Source organism: Poecilia reticulata, chromosome 15 (assembly GCF_904066995.2).
Source record: "Poecilia reticulata chromosome 15, P_reticulata-male-v2, whole genome shotgun sequence".
Lineage (NCBI taxonomy): Eukaryota > Metazoa > Chordata > Actinopteri > Cyprinodontiformes > Poeciliidae > Poecilia > Poecilia reticulata.
The window spans coordinates 14282017-14304008 of NC_088844.1; the positions used below are offsets into that span (position 1 = coordinate 14282017).

Here is a 21992-nt window from a genome sequence, read left to right on the forward strand (position 1 = left end):
GAATTCTGTTTATGTGTTGCCAAGTATTTTTCTGACTTGCTCCCTGCTTCTTGAGAGAAAATAGCAACATGCCCCATTGGTTTTCTTTGTAGTTCTTTCTGTTAAAATTCTAAAATGTATTCCTGTCCTTTCTTTGGCCGCAGTCTGTGATGGATGTGACAGAACAGATTCAATGAGTGCAATGTAGAGAAGCACTAAACAACCCCTGGAGTCGGCTGGGTTTCCTCACTTACAGCAGAAAGTCCGTGCTCTGCTGGGCCTTTTGAAGGTGGAGTGAATGTTAGAACAGGCACTGAGAAATGAATGGAACCAGAAACTTTGTCTCCAGAGTTGACACAGGGCTGGTGGATGTTATCAGGAGGAGCCATATTGATGGCTCCCTTCAAAGGTTCGACTGTCATGTCTCCAGTCTTTTATGTGTGCTCAGCTTCTCGTTCTGACTGTATCGGCCTGAGTTGCATAAGCCGCTGCAAAACTATAAACTCGGTGCTTTTACAGGTGGGAAATAACATTTTCTCACCAGTCACTTTGGGTTCAAGGTTGATTTTCAACTTCACTAATGTTCAACATCTTCTTTCATATACACAAATAGTCATTTGATAATCAATTCTTGTAACAGTTTCTTTAATTTGGTGTTTATGGATATATAATTGATATCATGGAGTAATAATAAAGATGTTTAAATGTAATGTATTATCAGTAAGTACTGATATAACAAATTCTACTCTGATCCCCCATTTGAGCCTGGTGACTTGTATAACATATAGCAGATTATGATCTCTAATTCAACTAAACTAACTCATTGCTGTCCTGCTTGTAAATATTAGATTCAGATAACCACATTTGCTAATATTAGGCACGGATGGATAAAAATGTTCTTTAAATCCTTGGTTGTAAAAATATGCACAAAAAGATCAAAACTGCAAGGTAGAAATTGCTGATGGCCCAAAATGACCAGCAACCTGCTGAGAACAAAACATTGGCTCATTGCCATCATCCAAAAACTATCCAGTGACATACTAATAAAAAGATTTATTTCCTAGCTCTTATTGAGAAAGTTTGTTGATTTCTGGCCTCTTTACACACATTACTGTGGCACATTACTGTTCAGTTCTTTTATAATGTACAATGGAATATGCAGAAGTCAAACTGCATCTTGGGTTTATTGCTGCCCCTGACCAGACATTGAAACAAACAAACAACATTTTCCTGTTGCAATAGTAAACCAGCTACTGCGGGTTGTGGGCTAATTACATTTCCTCTCTGAAGTTCACTGCTTTTGGCCAGTGAACTTTACTGATGACTCACTTCTCATCAAGATAGAGCTGAAGTCATGAAGGATGAGTTGAGATGTTTGACATGTACATTCCCAGAGCTCCAGTCATTGGTACATGGGGGAGAATGACAGTGGAGACGCGACAAATCCCTATGGAGCACCAGTGCTAACAAACATTATGTCAAAACTGGAACTTCTCAGACCCTCTTGCAATACTTTATTCTCCAGGACAGTAGATGTCCATTAAGATACCAAAAAAGATACTTTTCTGTTTTTTATTTTTAGCCTGTGTATAAAAAGTTTCGAAGACATGACTTCTGGAGTCGTAATGTAAACTGGTAGTTTATATTACAATCATTTATGTAATGATCTATAAGCAGGATCATTACATAAACCCCTATTTACCTAAAGCATTCCAGAATGTAATGCATTCTCCAGTCCCTTTTAGGCAAACCTGTGCTGGGATGTTAGGTTAAAACTGGTCTATCACAATACTTGATGACCCCAAACAACAGAGTACATGGTCTGTAATCATACTGTCTATTGATGGATTTATTATTTAAGTCCACAATGATGGTAAAACACTGGAAGCAGGACGGGGCATCACTCAACTCCAAACGTTAATTATTGATTTTTATGAGGACTGGGGTCAGATGATGGTCTTTTGGTTTTGCAGGAAGGGAAACTCCTTCTAGACTTGGGGATTTCCTGATTTGTTTTCTCCTGAGAAAGAACCGACTTAAAGTATATCCTGTTAATTTATCGTAAATGTTGTCTGAGTGTACGGGAGTGAAAGAAGGGGAAGCACCAGAGATGTGTTGGTGACTGCTGCTTTTGGTTCGGCTAGGCTGAGGGATGTGAATGTTTGTACTAGCCATTTTCATTTTAAAATTATCACCAATAGACTCCAATTTTTTTTTACATTTTATTTTTGCTACAACTCTGTTCATTTGACACCTGTAATAAACTGCTAAATGTTTATTATTATTATTATTATTATTATTATTATTATTATTATTATTATTATTGCCTAGCCAGGCACACTTTTCTTTACACTATTAATAGTTGGAGTATTTTTTTATACCATCCATTTTAAAATGTACTTATATTTCATAAGCTGTCAGGCAAACAAAAAAAATACCCTTCTGCTTTATTGATTGAGAGATGCATCGGGGAACATCCTAAAACCCAGTACACCAAAGGCCGATATCATAAAGATGGAGTGAGATTTGGTTTGTGTCCAGCAACAACTGACATTTCTCACTTCCGGTGGGTAAAAGAAGAGTGCAAATAACAGCCTCATAACCCTCAGTCAGGGATTATAATGGTGTTAAATCTGGTTTAAGAATCTTCATCTGCTAATCAACCCAATGAGATGCAACAACAGTGAAGCACAGAGAAGGCTTTAGTCATTGATGTAAAATCAAGTGGCATTGACTGCCTCAATGAAAGCTGATATTGAAAATCTTTGATATAATAGGTTGTGTTTTAGAGAATTGTTGTTCAAGGGTTTACTGCTGATTGCCGGGTTTGTTAAACTTTGACCTGTCGATACAGACGTCAGCCAGTTGAGATTTCTGTCAAAGAACTATAGCGAAAGCAACATTTTTTTCTCTGACGTTCGTGCTGTAAGTGGCATTTGGCTTTTGAATTGCGCTTTTCTAAAAATTGAGTTTGCTTCGAGTTCGAGGTAAGCTCCGCAGATTGAAGCACGCCAGAGTATGTGGGGGCCTTTAAATGAACATGGAAAACTTTTGTAAATGATTAAGAAAATTGTATCTAAACAACAGAAAACGATGTGGTAGGTATGTCAGGGCAATTGGTTGCACTATAATTCTGCCATATAATAATGCAAAAAAATACCCAAAATGGTGTTGTTCTCCTTAGAAAGAACCAAATGTTCATGATTGAAGAATCACAGTAGATTCAGCTGTAAGAGTCACAACAAAGCCACTAGGAGAATTTACTCCATTAGCTTCACTGTGAGGTTTCCAAAAGGTTGCTAACATTTCGAAATCCAGCTTGTTCCTTTGCAGACAGATGCTGAAAATTCAGGATAAGACTGAGAGTTTATGCTGTTATGCCTTTCTGTTATCTGCTTAAGTTTCAAAAGTCAACCTTAATGAGCAACAACCTTGCCAACAACACATTCTTTTTTTAATTTTTCTTAAAGCTATTTTGCTTCTTTATGCTTCATTTTCAAACTCATTGCTAACATTGATCATTTTTACATCAGTAAAAAACAGCCACACCAAGTTATCTAGTTAGCATAACCTCACTTAGGTATTGTGTGTTTACTAACAGCAAATAAAAGGACTATTAATGTTCATAGTAAATAATTTGGTTTTTTTGCATATACCATATGTTTTTAATACAAACAGAAAACATAGGACTATGTAATCCATTAGGTTTTGTGTCTGACTTTCAAATGTCTTGCTCCCATTTAAAGACAATTTTTAATTAGACAATATTTTCTCACTTCCTTTTTTCATTGCCAGCGAATACATCTTCATACAGTTCTTGACTACTGTAATAACTTTTTTTCTGTCTTTGTGTATCTGTAATGGACATTTCTATGAAATATTTCACTTATTATTGCTTCTAATAAACGGTAACATTATGTATCTGTGAGAAAAAATGCATAAAATATTCAGATATAAAGCAAGACATCCAATATTCCACATGCCTCTGTCAATAAGATCTGTTATATAAATGAAGATATTATCATACATTGTTTAGCATTTGGTTTATTTCAGCATTCAGATACCAGAGAACAACTCCCTGTTTAAAAAAAAATTCAGACAATGTCTGGCATTGAAGACCTTTGTCCAGGGCCAGGAGTGGTGTTACCCTCCTCCAGTTTGTTCAATGCTGTAATGACGTTGCTTCTCTGTGTTTAAAGTTTTACCCAAACATAGATTGTGAAGGGAGAGAGTAATCTCAAGTTTTTATCTGTAATTAGTCAGGCAGAATCATAAGATATGCACTCATGGAAATAGCCTTCATTATAAAAATAAATGCACATGTCGCCATCTGGTGGCCACTGAATGCAAGATCTGTAGTCAATCAGGTTTCAAACGTTCACGTCTTTAAAACGTAAAAAAAACCTTACGACAAACCTGAAGCAGAATTATGAGAAGGAGGAAAGGTTTTCAGTTTATGTGCTGGTAAAACACACGAGTCTTTAATATCACTGGGAGTCCTGGAGATATTGAAAGTAATGAGTCGGCAACAGCTGGAGCTTCACAGATGGCTAGACTTTCCCCATATGTTAAAAACTAATGACTGCAGGATATAAAGTAGGCTGATTATTAAAATGCATGCGAGCCAGAGGAAACATGATCCGGTGCAAGTGGAAGTATCATGTTAGAAATAAAAATGTGATCTTTACTCATTAATAACTTGTAATATGTGCTGTTTGATACGAACATAGCAAAGTGGCTGTCAAAAAGGTGGAAATTGTGAATTAATCGGCCCTGATGTAGAACAAAAAATGAGAATCTCTACCAAACAACTGATGGTAAATGAGAATCAGATGACTGCAATCAGCAACCAAAATCAAGTGCGAGGGAGGGACAGAAAGCAAGACAAATATCAGAGACAGGCTGAGGGAATAACACAAATATGCAAACCAAAAGAAAAAAAATAAGCCAAGACAAGCTAAGCAAATTAAACCATAATGCTAATTCTGTGTCATCTTATCACATCTTATGTAAATTTAGATATTTGCCGCAACTGCTTTTGTGTACATTTTAAATAAATGCATATGACAATAGATGAGTACTGCAGTCAAAATTATATATTTACATACACTGTATTAAAATAGACCATTCTCCTCTCCCTGTTTTGATTTGTTACGATTAGGAAAATCAATGAAAAACAATGTTTTTAGATAATTTGTTTTATCAGAAATGTTGAGAGTGATTTTTTTAGGGGGTGTATGTTATTTCACACAAGGTCTTAACCCTTGTGTTGTCTTGTGGGTCAAAAGTGACGCAGTAGCATGTTTAGCTGTAGAAAAAATACCCTAACCTATCTTTTTCTGACTTGAAATTGTATTACTTTTCCTAAATTGACCCAGTCATTAATATATTTCCTTAGTATTTGGTAGTTTTGTTTTGGATTATGTGACTTGGGTAAAGCATTTAGGGAATCCTTCCAAAGGTATCTCACAATAGTTTTCTGGAATTTTGACTTAATTTCTCCTGACAGAAAAGATGTAACTCTATCAGTTTTGTGGGCCATTTTGCATTATTTTCCTCTTCCTGGCTGTGTTAAAATATGAATGTTTTGTATGCTAAGAAATCATTTTGCATTCAGTATTTTTATAAGAGCCCTTATACTTAATTGATTTTAGGCATTTGTTGTGTACAAAAGCAGGCATTTTCATTTTTGTGTAACATTTTAATCAAACTTTTCACTTGTATTTATTGTAAAAAATAAACGAACAAAACACTACTGACTAATCTACTAATCTCCAGAATGAAACAGAACCAACCTCAGTAATCAAACATTTGCAAGCCTCAGCTTGGATGAGTTGATGAAGGTTTTTCCTCTGAGCCCCGTTTTCAAGAAGATTCTCTCCAAAGGAGACGAGCCAAAGTGAATCACCAATATTATTTTACTATTGTAAAATCACAGCAAAACATATTTACATGCAGTTATTCACTGCAAAAGCAGCAGTATGGTGCTTTTAACAGACAAAAAAAAAACATAAAACATGATAAATACAAAAGCAACAGACATGACATTTTTCCTGCTTCAGGAAGGATTTTCTCTGACCGGCAGTGTTGCAGTCTGTTAATGTAAAAATAATTACTTAATGCAAAAAAAAAAGTTTTGCTGACTTTGAGGGTTTTCTGGTTTTAATAATCTCCTCCTCATTAATCTCCCTCAAGAAAACAAAATCTGTCATGATTATATGGATCAGCTGCCTTTGTAAGGTCAGACATTTTGGATTTTTCTTAGGGGTTTTCATCAAACAACTACAGCATGTGGAAACAGTAAGACTTATTCTAACGGCAGTTTATATGATGAGTGGTTTGTGAGCCAAACTGGATCACAATCTACATTGCTGCATTCAATTCACTTTATTTCTTTTGTTTCCTCATTTCAATCCCACTTAAAATCTGTTGTCTCCAGTAGCCTTAATTTTCCTCGACCAAATGTAGAGAAATGCACTGACAAATATTGTTGGTCATTCCCTTTCGGCAGTAGATGGGGCATCTCAAAGCATTTCTGTTTAAGGCCAAAAGCTGGACAGCAATGGCCCTGGCTCCACTCCTCTCCACCAGACCATTTTTGCAGTTTGATAGCATAGCTATATATATATGATTATTGAGCGGCATGCATGATATGTACCCTTTAAATGGCAGTGAGGGGAAAAAAAGTTGTCTGAAGTCATGCCCAATCTCTTTTAAAAATATATAATAGTATTGAAAAGTTCATTTTCATTAAGTGAAACACATTTCATAGATTCATTGCACAGACTGATGTCTTAAAACTTTTGTTATTAATTATGATTATTTCTCGCTTGTAGCTAATGAAAACATAACATGTAGAATAAGAATATATCAGGCCAATAAAAAAAAAATCAATGCTGAAATATGTGCTTAAATATAATTTACCTGCTTAAATGTTGCTTTCTAAATGTTCATCAGAATGAATATTCAATTCAATTTAACTGAATATGACTTTATATCATATATATCATATTTACTTTACAAAATAGATGTAAACTGCTGTCTTGTACTGCCAACTTTTCAAAGCATCTTAAGGGCTCCTCCAGGTTTGTTTAATGAAGAAACAAGAACAAAAAGTGCTTTTTCTATCCCAACATTTCCTTCCTATTGTGTTCATCTGAGTATCATAAACGTATTTTGTAACGGAGCGTCTTGAATAAGACAAGCGCATTCAATCCCACCTTTGATAGGTAAACATGTCTTGGAAATTTAAATGCTAGAGATGCTGGCCGTCTTTGCAACAAGCTTTTGATCAGAGAGCTCTTCCAAAGGGTCATCCTGGTAATTGTGAGTTAACGGTCTGTGTTCTCGATCATGAAACTCAATAGCCCCTACTCACCAGCTTTTCTGTCTTTCTGAAGATCTGGTCTTTGATCTATGAGAACAACACATTTACAAGTCAAAGTCTATTCTCCTGCTATGTATATAATTAGCTGAAACTCTTGAGAGGGCTGGCGAGGGGAAACAATAGAAGATATAATAGATTACACACTTTCTCTTGAGAACGTCTATGTATAACCCTGAACGAACATCACTGTATGTATTTGTGTGTACATCCCAGTAGATGCATGTTCCAGAAAATGAAATGCATCCACGTTGGTGTGCCGTTTTGAAATAGCTTACAGCTTACGCAATGGTTCATGTTTTCTGTCAGGAAGAAGAGTGAAATTTTGTCTTCACAATATATGTGACAGTACTTCAAACAATCTCTGACCTTAAAACATCCACTGAGTGAATACTGTCTATGGATGCTGATCTAAGTGACAGATCAATGCGATATCAGGTAACATTCAGAGACCAACAACAGCGATCTCATTAATTATTGCCATCAGCCAGGGTTAGTGTTGGTATGCTGCCTCTGTCAGCCAAGTTACTATTTTTTTATTCAAACACTCTTTTATGTCAAAATAACATATTTTTGCAGCGTTTGCATTCAAGACCAATCTATCTGTAATCGAAAAATAAAATAAAAATAAAAGGAGCTGGTAGTTAGGTTTACAGACTATCAAGTAGTTGCTTCTTTTCTTTTAGCTTTCTAAAGTCTGATCATTTCATTCTGGTTTATGCATATTAGAAATATCATTTTGCAGTTTACCTTGGTGTAATGAAAGACAGCAGGCACATATCTTTTTAGCTGCTGTATTAATATTTTTTTCTTCCCAGAACCTGCTAGTAAAGGTACTGCTATTATGCTGTAGCAAAATATTAAGCGGAATCTGAACGTTTTTGGGTTTTTTCTTTTAGCAGTCGTGTTGCACATGTACAATTTTGTCAACGTTTCCTAATATGGGTTTTGGTTGCAGCACAAAATGCATTGATCAAAGATGTTAGCACAGCTGTATAGAATTATCTCATTCCTTTCACTCCAACTCTTCCCATCTTATAAATCACATTCCTGTCTTCTGCTGTTCATGCTTTATATTTACATTCCTGTTTTATATCCTTGTATGTAATCCCCGGTTGTTAGACATTTGTATAAAACATACCAAATATTTTTAAAGTCCTGTAGGCATTTGCTTACATAGCTGTTGTTTGCAGTACATGCCTCTGCAACATAATAACACATACTGTACAGGAATGTTTCCTGTTTAACAGTAACACTGGAATTATATTCAGAAATTTACAGTTCCACTTGGAATAGGACTGTAAATGCTTTTTTTCTGCTGAAATACAGTTTTGAACAGGGAGTGAGTCATTAATGTTTTCATCTAATGTTGGAATCTAATAAAATATTTGAAATCAACATTTGTAGAGTTAATCCTGTATGCCAGAAAACAGGTTTTATTTATGCATTTATGCAGAATGTGATTTTTACAACAGGAGTAATGGTCCAAAAACGCGTACCTTTAATTTTAGGTAGGACTCTTCCGTTTCTGCCGTACGTGTACTGAGTGAATGTTGCAATGTTTAAAGTTAAACATATGCAGAATGTTAACATGCATAATTAAGTGCATAAAGCTACAGTCCACAGTGCAACTTTAAAATACAATACAAAACAAGATGACCTCCCAGATGCGACTAGAATTGAAAGTTTCTTATGTAGCTACAGTGACAATGAGTAAAGAACGCAGGTCTGAAGCAAATATTTGTCAGAACATTGCAGCTCTAATCATTTCTACAGTCACAAATGTTTATATTTACAGATTATCTATATGTAGACATAATTGTTAGAGATAAAATCCAATAATATTACATAAAAATCTTTTTTTTTTTACTGGTTTTATTCATTTTGTTTGCAAAAGGGAAAATAACGACAGATCTTCTTCAATCAACTTATCATCTTCTTTACTTTTTCCCTCACTTATGACCAGAGATACACTTTCCACTCTACAGTCTTTGTGTGTGTGCACTGTTTTCACAACCCTGGTTTTAGGACAGCAGATCACTGTCCAATTATCATGTTCATGTGTGGAAATCCACACCACAAGCTTCTGTATGGCTCCAAAGGGCATTTCGGATACAGCGCGCAGCTGCTTTTAACGCACTGGGGTCTTGTGCAAGCGTGTTCGTCACCTTCCCAGGGCATTTCAATGAACGGGTTCAAAGCCATCGAGGTTGACTTAGACTCGGCGGTGTACAAATGAGTCACAGTGACAGATATTGTTTCGGGATTATATTTCATAAGGAACAACGCCAGCATCAGTGCCAGGGCGATCCAGTGTTGTTTTCCTCAGCTGCAGTTGAGCAGCAGGGGACAGGTGTAAAAGATCTCCTGGTAATATGAACCTCTCATGGTCTCCTCAGGATGTTTCATGCCCGCATGAGCACAATTTCAAGATAACCCTATGTGCTACGTTGTTTTTTTTCTGTCACTATGGTTCACTTTCAGAAGACAATTAATTTGCATAACCAATCAAGGGTGGAACCGTTGCTCATTATGACAAGTGAAAACGCTTAAAGTGTGTGTTTATGTGTGTGTGGGTGGTTGTGCCTGTATGTGAGTGAGTGGTAAATTGAATTTTGTATCAATATGTTGGAATTTAAAAGTGGTGAGTTCTACATGAATAGTGGATAAGGTAGATCCTCCATTTATTTCTCCCGTTCAGAAATGCAGTTTAGATAATTTAGAAATTGTTAAAGGTGCCCTTTGATTTTACACCAAATGATTTTATGTGAATCAGACACCAATTTCAGCATAGCCTGCCACCTGCAGTGTATAGTAACATATTGAACACTGTGCACGTGACATAGATATGAATATTCTCATTATCTTAAGAAGCAACCGAAACCTGCAGGGACAAGTGACGGGTAACCTTTTATATTTACGCATTTAGTTTTGTTATTTAATAACCCTCAGGCCACGTTGCATTGTTCAGATGGATGACAGTTTTATTCATTGTTTGCAGCTGTCCCAGTTTTGCATTTCCGGTCACCCTTTTTGTGTTTTTTTTTCCACAGTAATTTAAATTGTGTTACAGGTGAGGAAACCGAGTACTATGCTGAGTATTTTGCTAAGATCATGGATGCAGGTCACAGCAGCTTATCAGGGGTGAATATACCAGAGTAGGCATTATGCTAGCTGGAGAGTGTGCGTGGTCATCTGTTGATATATCCTTTACCCCCCTGTCAAAGGCTGGCAACCTCTCCTCTGCTCTGTTCTTCGCTGTCGTCCTCACATTTCAAACTCTGTTCCCCTCACCAGCTGTGACCTTTTTTCAACGGGGTCAGCAGAAAGACTGAGGCAGAGTTTATGTGTGTTTGGGGGCGAGGGGTGAGGTGTGGGTGGCCATGCCTATGAGTGTGTTTGGACTAGGGAAAGCAGAGGCAGTAGAGATGGCATGAAGAGGGATTGTCACCTCTGTTCATTGAAATAGGTCGATCTATCTCTGGGAGTTCACAGCAAACAGAGGCAGTGATTGCCAGTTACTGGTAGCACTTCAGCTGAATTGAATTTGCTCCCATACAGTCAGGACCAACATGTGTTTTAGTTTTGGATTTGCTGGAAATTAAACCATACCAATGACCTTAAATAAACCTTTTTTTTTTCCGAAAATGATAGGGAATTCTGTTTTCTGCTTATGGGACAATATCTGAATTTCCCCCCTTTTTTTTTTTTCTTTTTGCATTTCTATTCTTTATAACAGAACTGACTGCTCTTCAACTGGACTGGATTTTTTTGATGAAAGAGCACAGATGTCTTCTGTTGGAAGGCTCCCTTTGGCTCAGTTCTGCTTCTAACTTAGAACATATTGTTGTGGTTCTTCATGCACTGAAAATATCCAGAGGGAAAGATGGATTCTTGGAATTCGGACTCGGAAGATTCATGTGACTGGGGCGACTCATCTGAAGAGGAAGATGAACTCGGTGTCAAATATGATAAAGAGTAATGCCAGTCCTGCAGGGATGTGGGGTGTCTGTTGCAAATGATGCGTGCCACGTTAAATTAGAGGGAATATAGTTAAATAAAATAATAATTGTTAACTGTGTCCGCTGCCACAGTTCTAAAAAAAAGCTTTTAATGATATAAACAGAGATTTAATAATGGCATTGCTGATTTTTATTTGCACGACTGTTTCAAAAGTGCTGATTCTTCTTTCTTTGTTTTATTTCCTCTAGGGAGGACGTAAGAACAGCTAACGTCATTGCAGCAGAGGCAGTCACATGTTTGGTTATCGATCGAGAGTAAGTAGCAAAATTTATTTTGTTTTGCACTGTTGGGCACTGAAAAGAAAAGGGAATTAATTGCATCACAAGCTGGTTCCTAAATTGTGCTGCTACTCCCACTAAGGTCAAATCTCTGTATCCCATAACTTTTTGAGATCCGCTCTATACCCCTAACTTTAAAGCCAAAATGATTTAAGATACATGTGAAGAAACTAAACACAGGTGCATCTAAAAAACTTGAATATCAATGAAAAGTTAAGTTATTTAATTAGATCATTTAAAAATCGGAAGTCATTAGTTGCTGCGATAAATAAAATCATGTCAATGTCGTTAAATTTAATGCATCTACATCAGAACTTTTTATGTAAAAACATTTACTTTCTTGATTACTTTGTAGGTAATTGTGGTAATATTTCACATTATCTGCTAGTAAATGTGTTTGCAAATTAGAATTTGTTTTGCAATACAATTATTTACTCTTATTTTTTTTTTCTTTTAGTAATGTTGATTTATACATCTACAGCCAAAACTTGTGAACGTGACTGTGTTTTACTTTGCTTTCCTCAACAATTTCTGTCGCTCTGTAACTGCAAATAGACCAAAAAGGAAGGACATTTTCTAGTGACATTTCAAAGATTAAAGACGGGAAATCTGGACAATTGTAGTTATTTTTAGTTTTACTTCTGCTATGAACGGAAATAAGGGTAATTTTTTTTATTGTTTGGCCTCTTCAAATTGTTAAGAATAGAAAAGCAGAGTAAGTTTGAGTCCTCTTACCCAATACATTCATCTGGCCTCAGAAAACAGGCACACAGTAAGGGAGTCATCCAGCACGGGTGATTGCTGCTGCCTGTCACACAGGCAGCTAATGCTTTCACAGCTCACAAAGCCAGACTAATGCCTGTGTCAAACAGCTAGGCCAGTTTTGGTGCAGGATAATTGTTTTTCAATCTTTGTTATTCCGCGCGCTTTTATTCATTTTCCGAGCACCCATGGATGCTTTAAAATGAAAGCAGCTCAGCTTAAGTGGTAAAACAAAGATAACAGCGGTAGCTGTGGGAAAGAGACGCAATAAAAACAAGTGGCAGGGAGCCGCTGACTCCCTGGAAGGCAAAACTCGATCAGACAAATACTTAAACAAAAGCTTCTCTTAAAAAGAGTCAGGCAACAGGAGGGTTGGTCGTGAGCACCGCATGAAAACTGCGTTTAGATGTTTTTTTTTTTTTTTACTATAATCGTTAGTGATAATTTAAAGGAAAATTTGAAAGCATCTTGCTATAAGTGTAAGTGTGTCAGATTTATTTTACATGAATGACAGGACATTCATTTTCCGAGTCAAATCCATTGCTGAATTTAATCTCATAGGATGTTAAAAGAACATTGTTGTTTTGTTTCTTTTAGCTACATTTGCATTTTTAATCTTCATAAACAAAAAATGTACAAACTAACTACTAACTCAGTGGCTTTCTTATCGCTCAGCAGAGTATATTTTTTATTCTGTAATTTAATCAGTGAAACATTTATGCGCTCTCTACTTTTGGTCTTAAACTTCCCACTCGCTCACTCACCATCTGCTGGCACAGAGGTTTCTTTTTACTTCTGTGGCATACATGAGCCTTCCTTGCTGCGATTTTTTTAATTTTTTATTTTTTTTAGAGGATCGTCTCTAAAAGCAGGCTGATGAATTTTTAATAGTAACTGGCAGTATTTTTTATGGCTGTCTGGTCATTTTCTGCTCGCAGATCACTTGCAGAGTACAAACTGCACCTTACCGCTCCCTGTAACCAGAAGCTTTTAAAATATCATATGCAGTTTAAGAGAATTTTCTTGAATAATTTATCCTGAATAGGCAGTGATTTCTTGTAGCAAAATCTGTATCAGAAAAAGTTTGCTCAGAGCTATTTTAACTTTTATTATTACTGTTCCAGTTCATTCAAGCACTTGATTGGAGGTTTGGAGGAGGTTTCTAATAAAGGCCATGAGGACGCCGATGCCAAAGCCAAGTAAGTCAAATTTGTATGCAAAAATTAATTGAAATACTGATCATATATATAATTTATGTAGCATTCCTGTAAGCTTTTGGCTTTTGTTTGTTTTCACATTTAAGTTTCAGTTAATTACAGCACATCTTGGCTGCCAACGCCATGCTATTTTCTACAGATATGTGCCACAAGTGGACCTGTTTATAATTGCACCTTTAGCCATAATAAGTAGCAAGACGAGACTCGAATGTCAAACCACATATAGTGAAGCATTTACTTTATTTCAGAGGACACTATTATGTATTTATTTTGATTGGAAAGGCAACAAAATAAAAAATAAAATATGCAAGCAGTCATGAAATGGTTTCTAGCTCTACTTAGCAGGAAGCCACTTTGTGTTTAGTGTGTCCTCACTGGTTCTATTGCCTTAATATACTATTTAAAACAGAACTTTGTGAATGTGTACCGTTCTCATTTTTCAGGCTTTTAGAAATCAACATATTATTTTTTTTTTTATTATATGCAAGTTTCAGTCCCATCTGGGTTTCAGACAGATTTAACAAAACAGAGCAATTTCAACACCTTTCTGCTTTGAGATTCTTAAACAAATACATTTAAATGAATTAACTCCAATAGGGTGTTTTTTTTCTAATTCTACTCTACTTGTGTGGCATTATTCATTCAATTAAATTTTATTTATATAGCGCAGGTTCACAAGTAAATTTTGTCTTGAGAAAGAAAATATTATTTCAATTCAACTATAGATATTTTCCAACTGATTCTAGTTATAAAATAGTACAGTAAACACAGTTAATTATTCAAAGTAGCTTAAAGAGTGTCTATCAAAGGAAACACAGGACATTGCATACAGTCATTGACTTGCAGCTTTTACTTCTCCTGGACGAGAACAGCAGCAGAAAATCGCTTTCTCATTAGCTCACCGCAGTGTTGGAGAAGAGAACTGCAGCAAGTGTGCCAAAACAAACACTTAGCAAATTTTTCAAACCTCACTTTCCAGCACATCCAACCTGATCATGTGCAATAATTATTATCCCACAAGAAAAATGCTATGGCATGGCACGTGCATTAAATACAGGGACTATTTAATGTGCAATTTTATGTGTACTATTTTGGTGTTTGCATGCTCTGAGTGACATGCTTTTCCATTAGCACTTATGAAGGGAGCTCTTTGTTCAAATTTGTGTTTATGCTTTCTGCTGAGGTTCTGAAAGGCAAATGGAATATTATACATTGCAGAAAACTAACAGTACAAACCTCCCTATTCACACCGTCCCTACAGAAAAAATGTAGTGCTGGCTACGTCATGCTGTCGGGTGACATTTTTTCTTCATCAGGGACAGGGAGGAGTGTTAGAGTTAGCCTGTAGCTGAATAAACTAAATAACAATCCTAGAAATAAAAACTCTTCAAGGCAACAACAGACTTGAGACGGGGGCAGAAGTTCACATGTCACCAGACAAAACTTACGTTTGGGTCTAGACGACTGCTGGGAATGGGAGTCATCCGTCGAATGTTGGTAATATCTAGTCAGCCAATAGCAGTAAAAGGCAACAGTTACCGAGTCTAGATAAGGGCAATGAGAAGAGAGAATGGCTGTTAAGCGGGGTCCAGTGGATTAATTGCGGCGCTTAATACTGGCCAGGTATCCCAATGCCTCTGCCAGCTGAAGTGAGAATAACAAAAAACCCATCGTGCACATTGCTGACCCCATTCTTTCGGTCCTTCCCTCTTCAGAGGAGCACGTTTGATTCTATTCAAATCAACAACATACTATTCTTTGGCACGATATGGATCATGATTCCTTTTCAGAACTTCGCTCTAAAATAGAATCAATTGCTCCCGTGCCTCCCTCAGATCTGTCACATCAAAGCGGGTTTTACCCTGATTAAGGCTGCTCTCCCTGCCCCGTGCCGTCTCGTGTCTTGCTGGCGCTCCCTCCCCGGCAGAGAACATTTGTGTCTTTGTGAAGATGCCTGACTCGAGGTCCCACGGTGACTGAAACTGCCTCTAATTGGTCACAGAGAATCGGCGCATTTCGGCACTACTGTACAGCAACCTGCCTCTGCTCTCTGTGAGGCTGACAAGTCTTTTCTTCAAAGACTACCTCCCCGCTATGTGCCGCCTGCTGATATTGTTTTTGATTGAACTCATTCTTCTGTTACGGGTAGAAGCTATGTGTTCACAAAATAAAGTAGATTGTTTTTTACTCCGCTATTTCCACAAGCATAAAACCTGGTTTTATCTGAAGGCAAGGGTGAAACTGCATACATCCCCGTCATCTCTGCTGTTGACTGCCTTGTCAATGCAAGAAAAGAGACTATACATTTTTTTCTATTCAGAAATTAAACCTTTAATTCTGAATTTTCTTAAACTGAAAAACAGCGGGTTGCAGCATCCGGCTGTTGAGCTGCTTTATTTAGAAAGTGATGGGGATGCTGGTTAAAATAAATAGGAAGTTGGACGGAAATATATATACCGACCCAAATTGAAGGAAGAACTATTCGAAGCTGCGAAAGGCTTGATAATGGACTTTTTATATGTTAGAAATGCCTGATCAACATCCAGCTCTAAATCCATCAGAGATCTGTGACATTCTTTTAAAGCGGTTGCTCTCCATCCAGACTAACTGAGCCTGGGTTGTTTTACATTAAAGAACAGGCAAAAACCTCTTGTATCTTCTTCTCTAAGGCTGTTAGCGGAAGATGGCTCTACAAAGTGTTGACTGAGGGAATATGTACGGAAGCCACACATCACAGATTTTTACTTTTTAAAGCATTGTCGTAAAAGATTTGTTTCCTTCTACTTCTCAGTTATTGACTACTTTGTGTTGCTTTACCATGTAAACTCCCCCAAAATATACAGAGGGTTGTTGTTGTTGTAAAATGCACTCAGGTTCAAGTGATAAAAATACTTTTGCGCTGTGTATATGACAACATATGACTCAGCCCTGCCTCTGTCAGCTATTCAACCATTAAAGTTCAGTGAACAGTGTATAGTTTTAAGCAAAACTGGCATTTAAGCTTTAAGGTCAGAACTGCTTTCTTCTTGCTCTTTTTCCTGTTAGGCTGGACCAAAAAGTACAAGAACAAAATAAATAAGGATAATAGTAGCACTCACACACACACACACACGCACACACACACATTACACATAAAAATCCTCTCACCAACTCACCATGGGGATTACATCATCTTTATGACCTCATCCGTTCACTGATACAGATTATCGCCCGCTAGGGTCCCACTTGACCTGTAATAAAACCCTTTTGTATTCCAGCACAAAGGGCTTCAGTAATGGACTTTCCAGGTAACATTAATAAGTAACATGTTGTTTTTGTTTCACGTAATGAACCTTTAAAATGTGACAGTAACCAGGATTACTTGACAGGTCTTGATCCCACTGAGCTTTGTGTTTGTCTTTAATTTTATTTTAGGTTGTGGTGCTGTTCTAGCCCCACGGGGTTTGCTCACAAATTCAATTTCTGAAATTTGGCAGTACTGTATGTTTATTTAAGAGATATGTTGTCTTGGTTTTACACAACAAACAGTTCCTGTGTGATCGCATCTGCTTTTAAGGAAACCCTTTTAAGAATTTAATATATATGCAGAGTGGGAGACTAATGATAAATGAATAGTCTATTAATTTTGAGACAATGGAAATTAACTACACTTCACTCAAAAAGGCTAAAATGGACAAATTTTGTTAAGAAGTGATTACGCTTAATTATTTTTATGGATGAACTTTGAGTTGCATTTTTTGTTTCTTCAGGCTCTTGATCTGTGAATTCATAAGTACAAGTGCTGCTATCTGCTGGACAAATAATGCTATTACCAGTGAATGCTTTGGATTTTCAAAAATCTAAAGTTTTAATACAAACCACACAGCTGCACAAGGACCTTAGGTATATTTCCAGATACCCGGTTGACTTGTCACAGTGGCACAAGGTGGATCTAATGCATTGACCTAGATGGACGTGCTATGAAGGCACAAATTCATACAAGAAAACTATGTATTATTTCCTTCCTCTTAGCAGTTATGCTTTGTGTATTGTTCTTTCATAAAATCCTAATAAAATACAGCAATTTTTTGGATATTACATAGTAAAGCTTTTTTTTTTTAATTCACTGATATGAGTACTTTTTCAAGGGGCTGTAATTTACTCCAAGTTATTTCCTTCTCTTATAGATGTTTTTTTTTTTACTTGCAGTGTTATCTGGGACACCCTAGATGAGGGGAGCAGGGGGCAGAAGGCTCACATGGGAATGTCACACGATAGTAATAGTGCATACATAGACACAAATACAACGCGAGTCTCCTGGTAACCTGGTATGTTTTCTGAGAAACACCATGCTTAACTACCTGCCAACACGTGCTGCTGCCGCAATGTACATTTTAAATATCTGCTTTCAATAAAGTCACTCTTAAGTAAATAGTATCACTAATCTCTACAGCTCCACAAACAAACCTGTCTGAGCAATCCAATAAAATCTTCCTAGTGGGTACTTTTTAATACTCATCAATCGCACAACTGCCAGGCTGTTTTTATGTTCAAAAAAACAAACAAAAAAAATCTAATAAAAATCTGACACTGAAGTGATAGTCTGCTCTGAGAGACCCAGGAGGCCAGTCCAGGCTCAGATATGTCCTATGCTCACTGATCCAGAAACTGAGCTGATGAAACTCTGTCTGGATCAAGCTATAGCCTGAGAAGACAGGGAGCATTTGGGGGATAAGGCTCGGACACGTGGAAACAATCTCTGCTGCCAGCGTGCTCGAGTCATCAGTGGCATATTGTGATGTTCAGCGGCGGAGCCAAAGCATGTCTCCAGTGCTAAATGAGAAACGGGAGGCTTGTGCGACACATATTCCAGTTTGTTCTTTCCTGTAGAGAATGGGGACGGGCTGGGGACACTTAGTCTGTGTTCAAGCGGAGGTCGAAGCAATTTGCCAGAGGACTAAGCTCAAACACATCCTGTTCATGTGTTAGTATTTATCCACTCCACATCCTCAATAACATCCTTGATAGATTACTGTGATTCTAATCCTCTAAGATTTGCAAACAAATTAGCTCAGGGAGAAACGGATATTTTTTTTCCTCAGGTTGTTGATAGTGGATTATATGTTCTTTCATCCTTCAACTTGTCTCTAATCCTTCTCCAATGTTTTCTTTCCTCCCCTTTTCTCTGCCGCAACAGGTACGAAGCAGAAAATGCATTTTTCTTCAATCTCAATCTGGCCGACTTCAACATCATAGACACCCTAGGGGTCGGGGGCTTCGGACGTGTTGAGCTGGTATGAAGCAGCGTGTTGTAGTGTGAACACGAAGGACGGACATCCATACTAACAAGAAGAATTGACTGTTCCTCAATTCTCTTGGCCACAGGTTCAGCTAAAGAGTGACGAGAACAAGACTTTTGCCATGAAGATCTTGAAGAAACGACACATTGTTGACACAAGACAGCAGGAGCACATTCGGTCTGAGAAGCTCATTATGCAAGAGGCTCACTCTGACTTTATTGTCAGGTATAACATGAGCAACCTTTTTAAGGCGATGTAGATTGTTAAAACAAAAATGCATAAGTTTGATTTGCCATTGTTTACTTGGAGCTAGAAATGTATTTGTTAGAGTACAAAACTCCGTGGACCCCACTAAGCATGATGTTGCTACAGATGTTCAGGTTTAGGAATGCCTAGTTTAACCATTGTTGGCTCCTCATAAAAGTGAGGGAGGGTTTGTAAAGTTCCTTCAGTACAGCTGATGGTTCAGTACCCACTTGTTCTTTATACAATTTGGCATCGTTACTGTATTTTAGTGGCACTTTAAAATACAATGTCTTAGGTAAATAAGCAGCATTTCCTTCTTACAAATATTCTGTAGTAGCTAAGGACTTTTTTGGGGGTGTGTAAACTTTCTGTAGAATTAGCATTCAACTCTAACATTCACATACTGCAGATAGGTGCCAATGCCACTCAATTGACACAAGGGCTACTAGTGTTGCAGCAATTCCATTTTAATTGCTATGCAGATGTCTGTGATGATGAATCACTCACTCTGAAATGCTTTCTGATAAATTGAGCTAATAATCATTTGACCATTTGAGGGCCGTCATGGATTATGTATAGAGTATGTTGTATTTTCATTTCAGAACATCCATAAAAATTTTTTATTTAAATTAACATGTCATCCTAGCGTAGTAGAACTGGATTGCTAATTGTAAATTGGATATTTCTAAATATTGTAGATATCGACTGTTTTATTATATTTTCCAGACTGTATAGAACATTCAAAGACAGCAAATACCTCTACATGTTGATGGAAGCATGTTTAGGCGGGGAACTGTGGACCATACTTCGGGACCGGTGAGAACCTTTTCACAACCCATCCAAGAAGTTTAGTTGGATCATACATGAACACAGAATCGGTGACAAAGTGCAATGTTTAGAAACCCTTAGTTGTTTTTTTTAAATTGTGCAGCAGGGATTTTGTTTGCAAACCTTTTCTCGTTGGTGTCTGAGGAAAAACGACGTTGTCACTCATGTCGATCGCCATTTAGCTTTGCTGTCCTGCTGTTTTCTTAGGGGTTCCTTTGAGGACTCAACCACCAGGTTTTACACAGCTTGTGTAGTGGAAGCTTTTGCTTATCTGCATTCCAAAGGAATCATCTACAGAGACCTGAAACCAGAGAATCTTATATTGGACCACAGGGGTTATGCCAAACTGGTAAGAAATCAATATTTAATATCTGCCAACATTTGTCTCTTTTTTTTTTTTTTTAGACGGTTATGTTATATAAACTGGAGAAATATCAAGTTTTTCCAAAAAAATATCGAATTATTTTAATGCTGTGAAATATAGCAATGATACTGCTTTGGTATACCTGGCAATAAACATTATTTACTCTGATTAATTATAGTTTCTGATAACTTTTTTATCTTCTCTTTAGGTGGACTTTGGCTTTGCCAAAAAAATTGGCTTTGGGAAGAAAACCTGGACCTTCTGCGGGACACCGGAGTACGTAGCACCGGAGATTATCCTGAACAAAGGCCATGACATTTCAGCCGACTATTGGTCTCTTGGAATCCTGATGTTTGAACTTTTGACTGGCAGGTACATACAAGCCTGGTCATGTTTGTCTGTTTTGTTCATGCAAATATTTCTGCAGATTTTGTGAAGCTTTGTCCTGCTTAATGCCAATTTTAACTGACTTTGACGTCTCTTTAAAAACTCTAGTTAACAAAAAATATGAATTATTATTTATTTATAATAGGAGTAGAGGCAATGACATGCCAATTATGCAAGATGTAAATGAATAGTTTTATGCTGTGTTCATTAATCAAAAATAAAAGTGAACTTTTGATTTTTTTGGCTTGCCAATTATTGATGAGAGCAAACTAAAAATCTGCTCATTCCAATCATCAGACAATTTTACTGTTTCCTGGGGTAATATACAGTCATGTCCAATAAAGTTGAATATTATTGAATATTAATTTATTTCAGTAACTAAATTCACTAAGTGTCACACAATGTATATATTTTAATTGACCACTGAGAGATTTTTTATGGGCCATTATTTGTGTTAGTTGTTAGAAGTTTACACTTACAGCTAATAAAAACAAATTTAAAATTAAACTATTACATCAGACCAATAAAGAAACCAATTTTGAAAATACAAGTATGGGAAAATGAACTGTATGCTGGATATCTGCTGAAAGATTGTGATTTGATACCTTTAATCTGACGAGCCTATGCAAAATTTTGTTGGAAACTATTCATGTAAACACAAAAACGTAAATTTGGAGTAAAAAAAAAAAAAAAAACCCTGCTTATTTTGATGTAGTTCTTTCTACCCACAACTAATGCTGGCCTCTTTTATACAGTCCACCTTTCTCCGGCCCTGATCCAATGAAAACCTACAACATTATCCTGAGAGGCATCGATATGATTGAATTTCCAAAGAAAATCACCAAAAACGCTGCCAACCTAATCAAAAAGCTATGCAGGTAAGAGTTTGTGCCTCAAATGGTTTTTCTTTGCCCTCGTCTGATTATTTAGTTTAAATGCTTAATCTTTACCTGTTTTCACTTTAGGGATAATCCTTGTGAAAGACTTGGAAACTTGAAAAACGGTGTCAAAGACATCCAAAAGCACAAGTGAGCAAACTTTCATAACGGACTTCCATTTGCAGTTTCTGTTGTTCTCTTTTATGATGGCATCTTGCTGATTTTCTTCCAGATGGTTTGAGGGCTTTAATTGGGAAGGTTTGAAAAAGGGGACATTGACGCCTCCTATTATCCCTAATGTGAGTGCACACCGCTGACATTAATTCTCATTAAAGCATTTTCCTCAGTCCCTCGCTTGTCGTCTCAC

The 21992-nt window shown here is 37.0% G+C and overlaps 1 protein-coding gene across 3 annotated transcripts in view; it reads left to right on the top strand.

The window, feature by feature from the left end:
- Positions 1-21992, top strand: part of LOC103476798 (cGMP-dependent protein kinase 1) — a 91148-nt gene that overhangs the window by 65806 nt on the left and 3350 nt on the right. For 2 of the 3 annotated variants that reach the window (XM_008429389.3, XM_008429387.3), the window contains exons 8-17: positions 11575-11640; positions 13551-13625; positions 18820-18916; positions 19008-19147; positions 19895-19984; positions 20204-20345; positions 20569-20732; positions 21503-21625; positions 21713-21775; positions 21858-21924. In XM_008429389.3, the coding sequence (XP_008427611.1) occupies positions 11575-11640; positions 13551-13625; positions 18820-18916; positions 19008-19147; positions 19895-19984; positions 20204-20345; positions 20569-20732; positions 21503-21625; positions 21713-21775; positions 21858-21924 (1027 nt within the window). Of the gene's footprint in view, positions 1-9914; positions 11342-11574; positions 11641-13550; positions 13626-18819; positions 18917-19007; positions 19148-19894; positions 19985-20203; positions 20346-20568; positions 20733-21502; positions 21626-21712; positions 21776-21857; positions 21925-21992 lie in introns of those variants that run through there. The other variant, XM_008429390.3, reaches the window with a different exon arrangement.